The sequence below is a fragment of the Microplitis demolitor genome, chromosome 6 (genome assembly GCF_026212275.2).
Source record: "Microplitis demolitor isolate Queensland-Clemson2020A chromosome 6, iyMicDemo2.1a, whole genome shotgun sequence".
Lineage (NCBI taxonomy): Eukaryota > Metazoa > Arthropoda > Insecta > Hymenoptera > Braconidae > Microplitis > Microplitis demolitor.
The window spans coordinates 12,640,593-12,654,392 of record NC_068550.1 but is presented as its reverse complement, the minus strand read 5'-3'; the positions used below and the strand labels follow the sequence as shown (position 1 = coordinate 12,654,392).

General features: G+C 32.9%; 1 protein-coding gene across 1 annotated transcript; it reads right to left on the bottom strand.

The window, feature by feature from the left end:
* Positions 1 to 10,189: 10,189 nt before the first annotated feature.
* LOC106693999 (uncharacterized protein K02A2.6-like) lies at positions 10,190 to 11,191 on the bottom strand. The gene has a single exon (XM_014443812.1). The coding sequence runs from the start codon at positions 11,189 to 11,191 to the stop codon at positions 10,190 to 10,192; it is 1,002 nt and encodes a 333-aa protein (XP_014299298.1).
* Between the last annotated feature and the right edge of the window lie 2,609 nt (positions 11,192 to 13,800).

The window sequence follows — 13,800 nt, the reverse complement described above, 5'->3', positions numbered from 1 at the left end:
ATAAGATAAGATTCATCTTTGCTTTGATCAAAATCTTCACCCATAAATCGATTATTAGCTTTTGCATATCGATTTGTACATTGAGAAACACCGCCTCTTATGCCGTTTTCAAAGAATAATATCATCTCGGGATCATCTAATAAATCTAGTTTTACATCTGTGAGCTTAAGCATAGCATCAAAAGCAAGTCCTGGTGCAGTGTAATAATGCAATGTATCTTACTCATATGTTTTGTAACAACTGCTACGGAAATTCTCAAATATATCATCCAGTAATAAGACGTCAGTTTTTAAATATAAATCGGAATATTCGCCGAGAGTATTTATATTAAATTTATTCCAAACTTGTTTGGCATGATTGTAATCTTCGTCTGAAATATCACAATCATTAAGTTTGGAATAAACTAATTTTTTGTCGGGTAATTTTGTATCGTCAAGCTTATCAATTGAATCAATGTATTCATAGGGAAAAACACCTTTACGTAGAGCTAATTGAAATTGCTGTGAGTCAGAATAATATTTTCGTGTAATTTTCTTAGCCCCATCGTCAAGATATGAAGCTAATTTTTCAATACTTGATGCCATAAAACAAAAAGAGTCTATAAATCTCAACTTCACAAATGTATTTTTTATTGACTTGGTGAATGCAATATATTTTTCTTTATTAATTGGTAAAATACTGATTTGACCATCGAAAACTGTAGATAATGACCTAATTATGAAATGTGAATCATAACCAGATAGATTATGAAAAATAACAGGAATAGTATGACTCCGTTTATAATTTAAATTACATGCATCATGGGTAGGACCTCTATATTTCCCTGTAAAATGACAATGGTCGCGGCACCGCATTTCACCAGCTGACTTAAATAATTTACCACAGATTTGACAAGCTTTTGAATTATTATGATAATATTGTTCATCTGCAGTATGTGGTAACATTTTAACATTATTTTTTAAATAAGTGTTAACTTTTCTACCTAGAATTTCTAATTTTCTTAAAAACCATCTAATACAATCAACTGAACGTTGATTTCAAACCTCGATAACGAATTTTCATAACTACAATGCAGGTAATAAGCAACACTGTGAGGGATAGGCCTTTGCGTATCATTAGTCTCAATCTCAAGCGTACATTCCAGGTCAGCATATACTACATAAGGTACAGGATCCTTATGCTTTCAATTTTTAAAACTTAACACTTTATCTTCATCCCGCTCTGGTAATCTCATTCTTACTTTGTTATATTTCAAGCAATCTGGCTTGTGTTTCTCAAGTGAATGTTCAAATCTAAAATGATTTAAACATCGATCGCAAAACCATAATTTTGATTGATATTTTGTAAGTTGACTTTTAACTAATCTAGAGAGATTTTTAATCAAAGCAAAATGATGTATAGGTTGATAACTTTCAGGATTTTCGTCATCATCATGCAAAGTCATTTCTGTCTCGACCATTAATTAATGAATAGTTTCTTTAGTAGAACTATTTACACTTAAATATAAAGGAACTATAATATTATTATCTAAATTATCTTCTTTATTTTTTACAGTTTCTGATTCTATACCGTAAACGTTGATCTTTAAATTGTTGTTTTTCAAATTTAAAGATATCTTTGAGAGATATCGGAAATCTAAGCTTGATGGTTAAAAACTGCATCCACATGTTGATATGATGACACTCTTTCAGGGTGGTTATTTTTTGCTGGAAACAATGCAGCTTTGATGCACCAAAGAAAGCAGTTGACATCATGATTCTTGATGTTTAGAACAGCCTTTTTGAGTTTGATATCTTGGGGTAGATTCACATATGTTGAAAACCTAACTTGCAGTGGAGCGTATCGTGATATGTTTACAATTAAGTTTATAATTTCACTCAAACTCCATCCTGAATCTTTCTGATTGAATTCTTCAACTTTTTTCAATAGCGGCTCATATACACTATCATTAAACCAATCAGTGAGTGAAGTAGATATGTAAATTTCATCGCTTCTAGTTTTGAAGGATTTATTGTCTTTTATAGTAACGTCACGTTTAACATTTTCAAAACTGCACAAAAGAGTGACGCTTACTTTGAGGTTTCCCTCATGTTTTTGAATATTACTAATTTTTTTAATTATCAAAACTTTTGCATCATTAAAAAATGCTCTCAAGTCAATATGCCCTCGGCTAACAACACAACCGGTCTTAACTCTATGTTGGAAGGCATTTTCCAAGTCCCGCCATTGAACAAAATTATTGGTATTGAGAGCACCACCAGTCACTAGCTTAGATAATTGTAAAAATTTATCACTATACCAACACAGAAGTGAGATGTTAGTTTGTAAGTTTTTCTTTTCATGAACACTACTTTTACGTTCTAATAGTAATTTATTGAACTGTTCACAAGTATCATTACAAATTCTTATCCACGTGCCACATTTCTCTTCACTCACAGCATCAAGCTGAGATAATAGTTCATAAGCTTGAGCTACTGTTATAAGAACATCATTATATTCAGCGATAGACTTTATGATGTTCTGTTACAGCTACAGTATTAATAATAATATATCATAATTGGAGTTTTTCACAATTAAAACGTGTTTAACTTAAAAATCAACTAATGATTCTTACTGAAAACTCTTTCTTATATAGACAATAATAAAACTTCTGACCAATGGGCAATCTTGAAGTTATCATTATTTATATCAATTCTAGGAAAACAATTTCTCTTTTAAATGTTTAATAATATGACACATTCTTAAAAAATTTTAATGTATAAATTTGAAGATAAAGTTTCTTAAAAGGATGCATTTTATTTTCTTCATCAATGATATTTTTTTTGAGTTGTATATATTTATCGTTATTATTATTATTATTTTCTTTTCATGATTCATCTCCAAAAAATTTTCTAATTGAATATTTGGATGTACATACATGTGTAGCAATAAATCACTTCAACATAATTATTCGGAATTATGAAAACGATTATTTTTAACGATTTCTTAAATGTTAATTGATAAAGATTTTTTATTTATTGCCTCTCTTAACTGATTCTAAGAGATTGAAATAATCTACTGCACTATCATAATCATGTGAAATTATGAAAAATAATTAGTTTTAATATGTTTTTAGATATTATTTGATAAAAAAATATTTTTTTTTGTCTCTTAACTGATTCAAAGAGATTAAAATAATAATCTGATGCACTATCATAATTAAGTTAGTTTATATTTTCTCTATAGTGTTGTGATAAGAATCTTAGTGAAAAAATATTTTCGAACATTGCATTAAACGAAAATGTTTGCTACGTAAGGTATACTAATAAGTACAGATAAGAAATCATTCAAATATAATTTAAACTTCTAATGAGTTATTTGTATTGGAAACGGAGGTTAGAAATTTTATGGCCTCTATACAAATAAGACCCTTTCCCTTCCCATATCTTACATAAAAAAAAATGCTACTCTATTTTATGATAGAATTAAAAAACTTACAACTGATTGTATTGATAAAAATGTTAAAAAAATAAACGAATTATCACTAATTATCTTCTCTACAAATAACCATTAAATATTATATTCAACATATTATTCAATTAAATAATAAATGATTGTTGTATATGAGAAAAATATTTAAATTAGATTAAAAACCAATGAAATTAACAAATTTCTCATCTATCAAACTTTAGTATGTAAATAATCAGTTTTGAGATCTGTTGAAATAGTTTATTTAAAAGCTTAATAGTTTGTATTTCTTTATATGGAAAAGCTTCAATTATAATTTTATTAAAATTTAAATAAAGAAATCATTAAGATATATGTATATAGATTTATTTAAGCATTGTTTCATAAGATATAAATTTTATAGAAAAAATTTTTTTGGGTGGAGCTCAAAATTTATTTTGATGGTAGTGAAAATAGTGATAAGGTTTTCGTCAACTTTTTTACCAAAACGTCACAGCTATTGGTCTTTACAGGATAATTATGGGTTGTCTTTATAGTAGTTAAGTAGGGATTTCTTGTATATAAATGGCTGCATTTTAATAATATATAACATATCTTCTACTCAATACTAAAAAGTGTAGTGTGTACTAAGTAAAATTTTGCATTTTACAGTTTTTTTAATTAGCAGTGTAGTGTGTGTGTGTGTGTGATTAAGTAAAATTTTTTACTAAAAAAGTTTTATTTAAAATTCATTTTGAACTATTCAAAGTGTAGTGTGTATTATTAGTGTGGAGCTGTGAATACTTGGTTTTATTTGATTCTTCAGGGAAAAAAATGTAAGTAATTTCATCAGAATTATATTTTAAAACTCTTATTATTATCTTGCTCTCGTTTTTAATTTTGATTGAAATTTTACAGAATAAAAAAAATGGGCAACGTTATCAACTCATGCTACATCCCTGATGAGTGGATCGGCAGCCACTCACACTTCCTTATTTTTGAGGAAGTGGATCGTGAGGTCGGGATGTGTATGCAAAATGAGCATACGGCCATCAAGTCTGAGTGGTTGTGGGACCACATCTTCACCATTGGTGGTAACACTCCGACCCGGCTAACTTAGATAGTCATTGGTGGTTCAAGTTAACCTATGATGCGGCGGAGGAACCATCAGCATCGAATTACACGCTAATTGAAGAGCGCGCTATAGATTTTTTCAAAAATCAAGCGATATTGGGCTCACCAACAGCTGTACCACCTCCATCGCTGGTCAACACGCTGATGAAGTCAACCGGGTGGTACGATGTGGATGAGTCAATGGACACAATCATCGATGATGTGCTGAATGATCAGCTTGAGATCGATGAACTGCTGAAAGAAGCCAAGCAGCAGCAGTGCCGACAACAGCAAGCAGCTCCATTGACTCATAGGGGTAAGCCTCTCTGGCATACCCGCAAACCACCACCATCACCGGAGATTTCGGCCAGTGAATCTGAGTCGACATCGACTTATGATGTTATAATTATTATTATTATCATTATAATTATTATCATTATTAATTAAAAAGTATTTATTTATCTTATTTGTTAGTTTTTTTATTTAGCTGAAGCTTAATCATTGTCGGCGTTGGAGCATATACATCAGCAGCAGTCGATGGAGATTGAAAGGCTCCAACAACTTTAGCAGCAGCAGCAGCTTGAGATTCAGGAGCAACAGGTGGAACTTCTGCGACATCAGGAGCGTCAACAGTCGCTGGAAGCTCAAGTAAGACGCTTCAGAATGCTGCAGGACCACGATGCTGAAGTGTTCGTGGAGCAAAGCCAGGCAATAGATTACTGGCAGCTCCAATTCCACCAACTGGAGCGAAACTGTCGAGTGCTGCTGACTCAGTTAAATAGGGAAAGTTATGACATCGATATGGAAGCTGAATTCAACTGACCATTGTGATCACGATTATTATTATTATTGTTGTTATTGTTATTGTTATTGTTATTATTATTATTATTACTATTGTTATTATTATTGTTATTGTTATTGTTATTGTTATTATTATTGTTATTGTTATTGTTATTGTTATTATTATTATTATTATTATTATTATTATTATTATTATTATTATTATTATTATTATTATATTTTAATAAACGAAAATTTTTTTTACAAATATATATTTGTATTTATTTTTTAATTTTAATATTATTATTATTATCTTTCAAAATTATAATCTACATAATAATAATTATTGTTATTATCAATTTAATAATAATTTAGTTTGGAAATGGTGATCTATTTATGAATAAATTAAGACGTTTTGAATACATTATAATTGGATTTTTTTTTTTTACTCTAAACATGTGCATATTATCATTATTAATATTATTAGTTCTGCTCTTTTACAAAAAATTCAAATTTATTATATTTCCCACCAAGATATCTAATAAAAAAATTTTTTTCTTCAACAATTTGATTCAATGATGGTAAAAGTGTTGAATCGTCTCGAATGGCTGTAGTAGCACGTTTCGGCAGATAAACAGAAAACTGATTGTCCAGCGATGCCACAATGCTGTCACCAAATTTTGTGTTAAAAAGTTTCAATTTAGTGACCTGGTATTCACCATCGACATTTAATTCACCCATTTGCTTTTTAGGTAACATGTCTTTCAAGGTTGTGGTTCCATTAATTTTTGTAAAATCCATTTTGCCGACTGCTGAAATTTAAAACATTTCCAATGATATCATAATTCGAATTGGAAAAATTAATAGATAATACTTACGAATAAAATTTTTCTCTCCAAACTGCTTTGAATAACCCATAAGCACTTTAACAGAAGGTTTTTAATAACTATCACGGGTTCACTGAGATATATTTTTATGCTTAACTTCACACACTACTACTTTTAAGAACAGTTGAGAGCTGGTGAAGAACTGTAAAGACTCGGAACGAAAAACACTCTTTATAATACAAACCCTACTACGATTTTGGTGGAAAAATGGGGGAAAAATAGATAAAAATCAGATAAAAGTGTAAATTTTTAGAAAACAAATGATTCATTTGTTATAAACAAAAAAGTGAAAGTTGCTAAAGATAAGATACGGTAAAACATACGTTAATAAGAGAAAAACGCGTCATTTGTTGAAAAAATACCCCACCCCCCTCATCCTTCCACATATTTTAAAGTTTAATCTTATCATATTTAAACAATATGATAATAGCATACGTCATTTTCCCACCTAAATTTGAAAAATACCCCCACTCCAACGCCATGTACATCCTTATTCATTAACCATATCAATCTCCTACCCCCACCCCATCATCCAAGCCCCAAACCTGCAGTATCAATCTCAAACCCCCTTCCCAATCTCACATCCCCCTTCCCTTAGGCCCACTCCCCACCAAATCGACTAAATAATGCTACTAGCACCCCATACCTCGACTGTCGGTATGGAAGATTACCCCTGCCTCCACTTATTCACGATGGTATTATAACGTATACCGTAATTAATTTCCGCGACGGAGACGCGGATTAACCGGTAAACCGTATGCGGTCACCCACGTGTGAAAATAAAAATAATAATAATAATAAATGATTTTAAATGTTTCCTCCAAATTAAAATAAATAATAAGTTATAAACAATAATGAAATTATAAATAATGAACTCTTGGAGTGCCTGAACCAGCTCCTCAGGCTGGGTTAGTGCACGCAGGCGCTAGACCGTTTATCCCAAAACGGACAAAATTTAATTCAGGGGGAAAATCTGCAAGGGAAATCCGAGCAAGTGACACACGACAAAGCGGACAAACAATTGAGGAAAATAAAATAAAATGAATAAGAAAAAGAAAAATAGTAAATATATAATAAATAGTTATATTACAAATAATAAATAAACCAGAAGAATGAAATTAAGTAGCAGGAAAAGATCCAGGGAAAATAAATATTAAATTTTCCCCGACAGCTGTTGGTTTCCGTAATTTAATTTTAAACAATAAGCAATATAATTGATAATGTTTTACAATCAATAGTTTTGTTAAATTAATCCCAATAATGACACTTGGTGGTTACAAAAAATAATAACATTATATAAATTCAACCCAGAATAAATATAATTTAATTTAATCAACACTAGTAATTTTAATATTAAATAAAAAGAAACCAAGTATTTTCACTCAAATTTTCCAGACGACAATAAAAATAGTAATAATAATCTTACTTTATTTTATCTCTCAACACGCTTGAGAGAGAGAAAGACACGGAATTTTTCCTCACTCACACTCAAAAGGATAAATTCCTCGGTACTACCAAATTATAAATATATAACATATAAAGTTAAATAATAATTTTTGCATAAAATCTCGTTAATAATTTTTACCGCTGGGATACATATAATCAAAATGAAATAATTATAATGCTATGCAATTATCTTAAATAATAATTAACGTGAATAATAATTGATAATCTTATACAAATATTCTAAATAAAATAGAAAAATAATAATTATAATAACTCGGGAATTTTTCATCCGAGTGCTGACATCAGTGCTTGAGGAATTTTTAAGTACCGCGTGAGTTGTATAGCTGTATGTACTACTAATATATATATATATATATATAAGTGTGTACCGGCAACGCTTTACGCCGTTGCGTGCGCTTTATCAATATATATATATATATATTCAATTACCAAATACTTTCACCAACATACGAAAACAATACTTAATGATAATTAATAATGATTCTCTCGTGTATCATTCAGTAATTAAATAATAAATCCAAATAAATAATTTTCTCCGCGGCGACCAACAACTACCGGGGGAGGCTAGCACGTGAAAGTATATTATCCAGCGAAATAAATACAAGGTACTTACTCAAAATCAGCAATGATCAGCGAAAATAATACTCAATATTGTAAATGAAGTAAGGTAATTAATTGTTTGAATTTATTCACCCGGTAAACTTTACTTATTTTAACCAACACAGAGAAACTTTATTGCAACAACAAAAAAATCACGTCCGTACACAACGCTTGTCCGTATCTTTCTCACTTAATTGTCTCAACCTCCACCTGTTGGTCGTCGCACACATGACACTACTGTCCCCTTAATTTTTATTATAATTACATTTGTCAGCACTGGGCCTTACTTAAATTAAATAAATATAAAATATAAAACATAAATACACAGACAACTGAATGATACATAATTGAGTAATTAAATATATGAACTATTCATCTATATCTTTTGTCTCGTATAATAAATTAAATAATAATAGGCCGAATGATAAACATCGCTTGACGTCCTCAGTTGGATGACAAGTTTAAACAAATGGTAATATGTTGACAATTGTTGGGGCATAAAATAACGCTGGATTATGCATCCCAACTAATTCAAAATTATAAATAAATACTTAAAATAAACAGAAATCACGCGTTCGTGTTTTAAATCATAAATTATAAAAATAAAACTAAATCACACATGTGCTCTTTCATACCCTTCGCGCATGCGCGAGCACCGTGTACGGACTGCCGTCTCATCGGCGAAATGGCGGAATGCCCGCGTAACGATTCAAATTTAAATTTATAATTAAAATAATTAACTTAAAACTAAATAAAATCAAATAATTTTAATCGTTACGTGACAGTATTGCAGATCCCTGTTGTGGGAGGGGAAACATCCCTGTTTATCTACTCATATACAATTCAAATTTTTTTTTAACTTCAAGGAGAGAATTAATTTCAGATTTTTTGAATTAAAAAGTCATTAACTCTTTATAGTAGAACAATAGAGATCTACTTTGTCAATGACATTAAACTTGAAAATTGAAAATTTCAAGAAAAAATTTTTTTTTCAATAATGGATATGAATATTTAAGTAAAATTAAGAAAAAAATGTTAAATTATTTACATATTGAACTTAAAACTCGAATAACTTTTAAAGGAGTAGACTTAGAGAAAAAACATAAGAGACAATTTATTTAAAGCATCTAATTTCCTCCTAAAATATGTATCTCTCAACCCAATAATTCATTCCAAAATGAGTTGTAAAATTCCAAAGTTAAAAAAAATTTTTTTTCCATGTTATTTTAACGTAAAATAGAAATTTACGATGAACGACCTTTCAATATTGATATTAAGAGCTCCCGTTTTCATAGGCTTCTTTTTCCACGACTAGGAAGATATTTCACTGCGGGTATTGAGAAAAAAAAAATAGTCGATTTTTTGAAACGGTCTAATATATATATATATATATATATATATATATATATTTATATATATATATATATATATATATATATATTTATATATATATATATATATATATAGTGGTTAAGGATAAAAATTAATTATATTAAAATCAATTATCTAAACCAACTAATAATTTCGAAGAAATGTTTTATTTAACCAACGTAATTAACACAGTAAAAAGGAAGTATACAAAATAAAAATTGCTTAAATGCGTGTACACAGTTCAGCGGTGTATCTTGTAATTGTGATGTGTCTACAAATGAGATAGAAACGGAATATGGAAAAATTGATCTTCTGCGTAGATTGCCGACATTAATCGATCATAATTATTGTAGCAACGCTACAGAACTCCCTTCGTTTTTTTTTTTTTTAAATTTAATACACGATAATTAAAGTAATGGAATATTTACAAATAATATAAATAAATAAATAAATGAGGGAATGAATGAGCATAATACAGCCGTGAATTCTTACTTTGTAAAAAAAAAACTTTTATGTAAAAAAAAAATTTTAATCGCGTAAATTTTTTAAATATTAAACTGGACTCGGCGTTTTTGGGTCTCGGTTGCTGTGTTATTCGGTTGGAGGTTTGTTGTTATTGTCATCGTCGAGTCGATAAGATTCGCCTCGTAAACCGGCTTCAATCTGACCACTGAAATAGCGATTTGCCGTCCACGAAAATCGACGATGAAGTATTTATCGTGTCGGGTTATTACACGATATGGACATTTGTATGGCACTGTGAAAGATGGTCCAACCTGGTCATTCCGTACCAGTACATGATTGCAAGTACTAAGGTTCCTTAAACAGAAAACAGAATGCTTGCCGTGACGCGACATTTCGGCCGATGCCAATGAATTAAAATGACGATTTAGAATATTGACAATGTGATGAGGTGTAGTTTTATTAGTGGGAGTGAGTAACTCACCAGGCAAACGAATTGGCTTTCTGTACACTAATTCAGCCGGTGTCGTCTGTATGTTGTCTTCCCAGGCAGCGCGTAAGCCGAGCAGAACGGCAGGTAATGCGTCGTACAATGACTCTTGGTGACACAAAAGTGCTAATTTAAGCTGACGATGTAGATGTTCGCTGAGATCATTGGCTTGCGGATTATACGGCGTGATATGCAGGTGTTTTATTCCATACATTTTTAATAACGACTGAAATAATGACGATTCAAATTGTGGACCTTGGTCCGAAGTTATGCGTTTCGGTACTCCGTGGCGAAAAATCCAGTGTAGCGATAGTACATGTGCTATTGTCCCTGCATTTCCATTAGATAACGGGACAGCCTCTGGAAACCTCGTGAATCGGTCGATGATCGTTAAACACTGGTTCAAGCCTCTTGACGATTTTAGAGACACCAAGTCGATGTTTATGTGCTCGAATCGCTCAGTTGGAGGTTCAAAACAGGCGATCTGCGATGAAACGTGTTGCTGAATTCTATTCTTCTGGCAATCGATGCCTGATTTTGCCAATTCACGACAATCTTTATTAATCGACGGCCAGACGTATCTTTTAGAGACCATTTTTAGGGATCCTTTGATTCCAGGGTGAGTGGGCGTGTGTAGCGAGTTGAACAATTTTCTCCTCAGCGGTCCTGGAACGAAAGGACGCACTGTACCTGACGGGGTGTGACAATACAGTACAGGTCTATCATCGAGTTGAATCGTTTTTACATTCAAAACAGTTGTTTGACGTAACAACTGCTGAAGTTCATCGTCGGTTTGTTAAGCGTCGGCAAGTTCTTGCGACGTTATAGCAGTGGATACTGCTTCGACACCTGACAATATCGGTACTCGACAATATCGGTTGTGAATTGACCGATGAAGTCGAGTCGACGAAATTGCCAAGGCGGTGCTCTTTTGGTGCGCTGTTTGTGAGCGTGCTGAAGCGGCTTGTGATCGGTGTAGATTGTAACATGCTGGCCTTCGTAAATATGCCGAAAGTATTTTACAGCTTCGTAGATAGCGTTCATTTCGCGATCGTACGTTGACAATTTTTGAATCGACGGGGACACTTTTCGACTAAATAATTCCAGTGGTTGCCAATTGTTATCCACTTTTTGTTGTAAAACGGCTCCAATACCGATTTCGGATGCGTCGGTGAATATTGCCCAGTCAGCATCGATTTTAGGGTGTACCAACAAAGTAGCATTCGCGAGAGCTCGTTTAGCTGACTTAAAAGACTCGCGAAGTTTAGATGTCCAGTTGACTGGATGAGAGCCTTTGACTTTGGGTCCTTCCAGGATTTTGTTAAGCGGTGCTAGAATTTCTGCAGCGTTCTTAATGAACTTTCTGTAGAAATTCACAGTGCCGAGAAATCGACGAAAAGCTTTTACGGTGATAGGAGGCTCGAAAGTGACAATAGTCTCGACTTTTTCTGATAACGGATAACGGTAGACCAAACTAGCATTACGGCACGTTAATTATCAATCCGTGATCACGGAGACGCTCGAATAATATTTTCAGATGCTCCATGTGTTGCTTCTCGTCGTTGGATGCGATTAAGATATCGTCAACATATGGTAAGACGAAATCAAGGTCACGAGTGGCCTCGTCAATAAATCGTTGAATCGTTTGAACCCCGTTTTTAAGCCCAAACGTCATAAATCGGAACTCGAATAGCCCGAACGGTGTGATGATCGCCGTTTTTGGCACATCTTCCGGTGCAACAGGTATTTGCAAAAATGCCTTTGCAAAATCCACAACTGAAAACATATTTTTACCTTGTAAAAATGCGGCAAAATCGTCAAACTAACGCAATGAGTATTTGCCGATTAGGTTTCGATCGTTGAGTGGTCGGTTATCACCAGACGGCCTCTATTCCCCGGACTTCTTCTGCACTAAATCAAGTGGTAAAGTCCAGGCGCTATTGGATTGTCTACAAATACCTTCCTCGATCATTTTGCGAAACTCGGGTTGTGCAATTTTCAGTTTATCTGGAGCCAGGAGTCTTGCTTTGCACGAAACTGGTGGTCCAGGTGACGTTTGTATATGATGCACCGTTAAATGCTTTTTCGTTTGACGCTGAGTAGCGTCAGGTCGTGTAATATCGGCAAATTTTCTTAATAATTCCGTATATGCATAATTATCATCGACTGCTTTTATATTTGTTTCTGCCGATGTTGTGTGAGAATTTCCGTGTGTCAATAAACCAGTGATGCCATCACAAAGGTATCCTCGTTTTAGGTCGACTAGTATGTCATAATGACTTAAGAAGTCTGCACCTACAATCGGTTTAGTGACGACAGCAATGAGTAAATTCCTTGAGAATTCACGGCGAAGTCCAAGGTTTAATGTAAGCGATTTTAAACCATAGGCTTGAATTATCGAGCCGTTTGCGGTATACAATTGGTAACCTATAGGTGTACTGATTGATTTCAGCCAGCCACGTGGAAAAATGGATAAATCGGAGCCGGAATCGACAAGATATTCTATTCCTGTAGTTTGGTCTCGGAGAAACAGGCGGCGAGAAATCGATTGAGAATCATTAGCTGCCTCTAATGATTCTCGTTTAAGTTTCCCTGCCATTTGCAACCGAGAATGCACGATCGAGCATTTTTACCATACTTGTAATTGTACCAGCAATAGTAGAATTTTTTAACTTTCCGAGGACGATGGTGTTGGTGTGCTCTGGATCGTGTGTTCGGAATTTGCTCCTGAGCAAGTACTGCGCCAACCTCGGCAGTCAATAGTGCAAGTTGCTTACTCAAAGCAGTGATTTCCTCTGCGGCGAATGCGTACATTTTAAAATATACAATACACAAATAATATTTCAAATAATATCACCTGCATCACCTCGAATTAACACTGATGCGGCAGAACGTCCATAAGATGCTCAGCAATGCAGCAGCGGTGATGAAAGATAACAACTGCACAACGATAAAAAATCTCTGCACTAATCAACTCAAAAATAAATCCACACGATAATAACTGTGAATAAAAAATCACGGTGTCACCAATTAAACGGCAACGCGACAAAACATTTGCGGCAAAATGACACGAGAACTCACGAGATTTTATAAACTGTGTAACGCACGCGTTGAACGCTTCCCCTAAAAAGAGATCACGTCGGGGTCACTAATTTAGTGGTTAAGGGTAAAAATTAATTATATTAAAATAAATTATCTAAACCA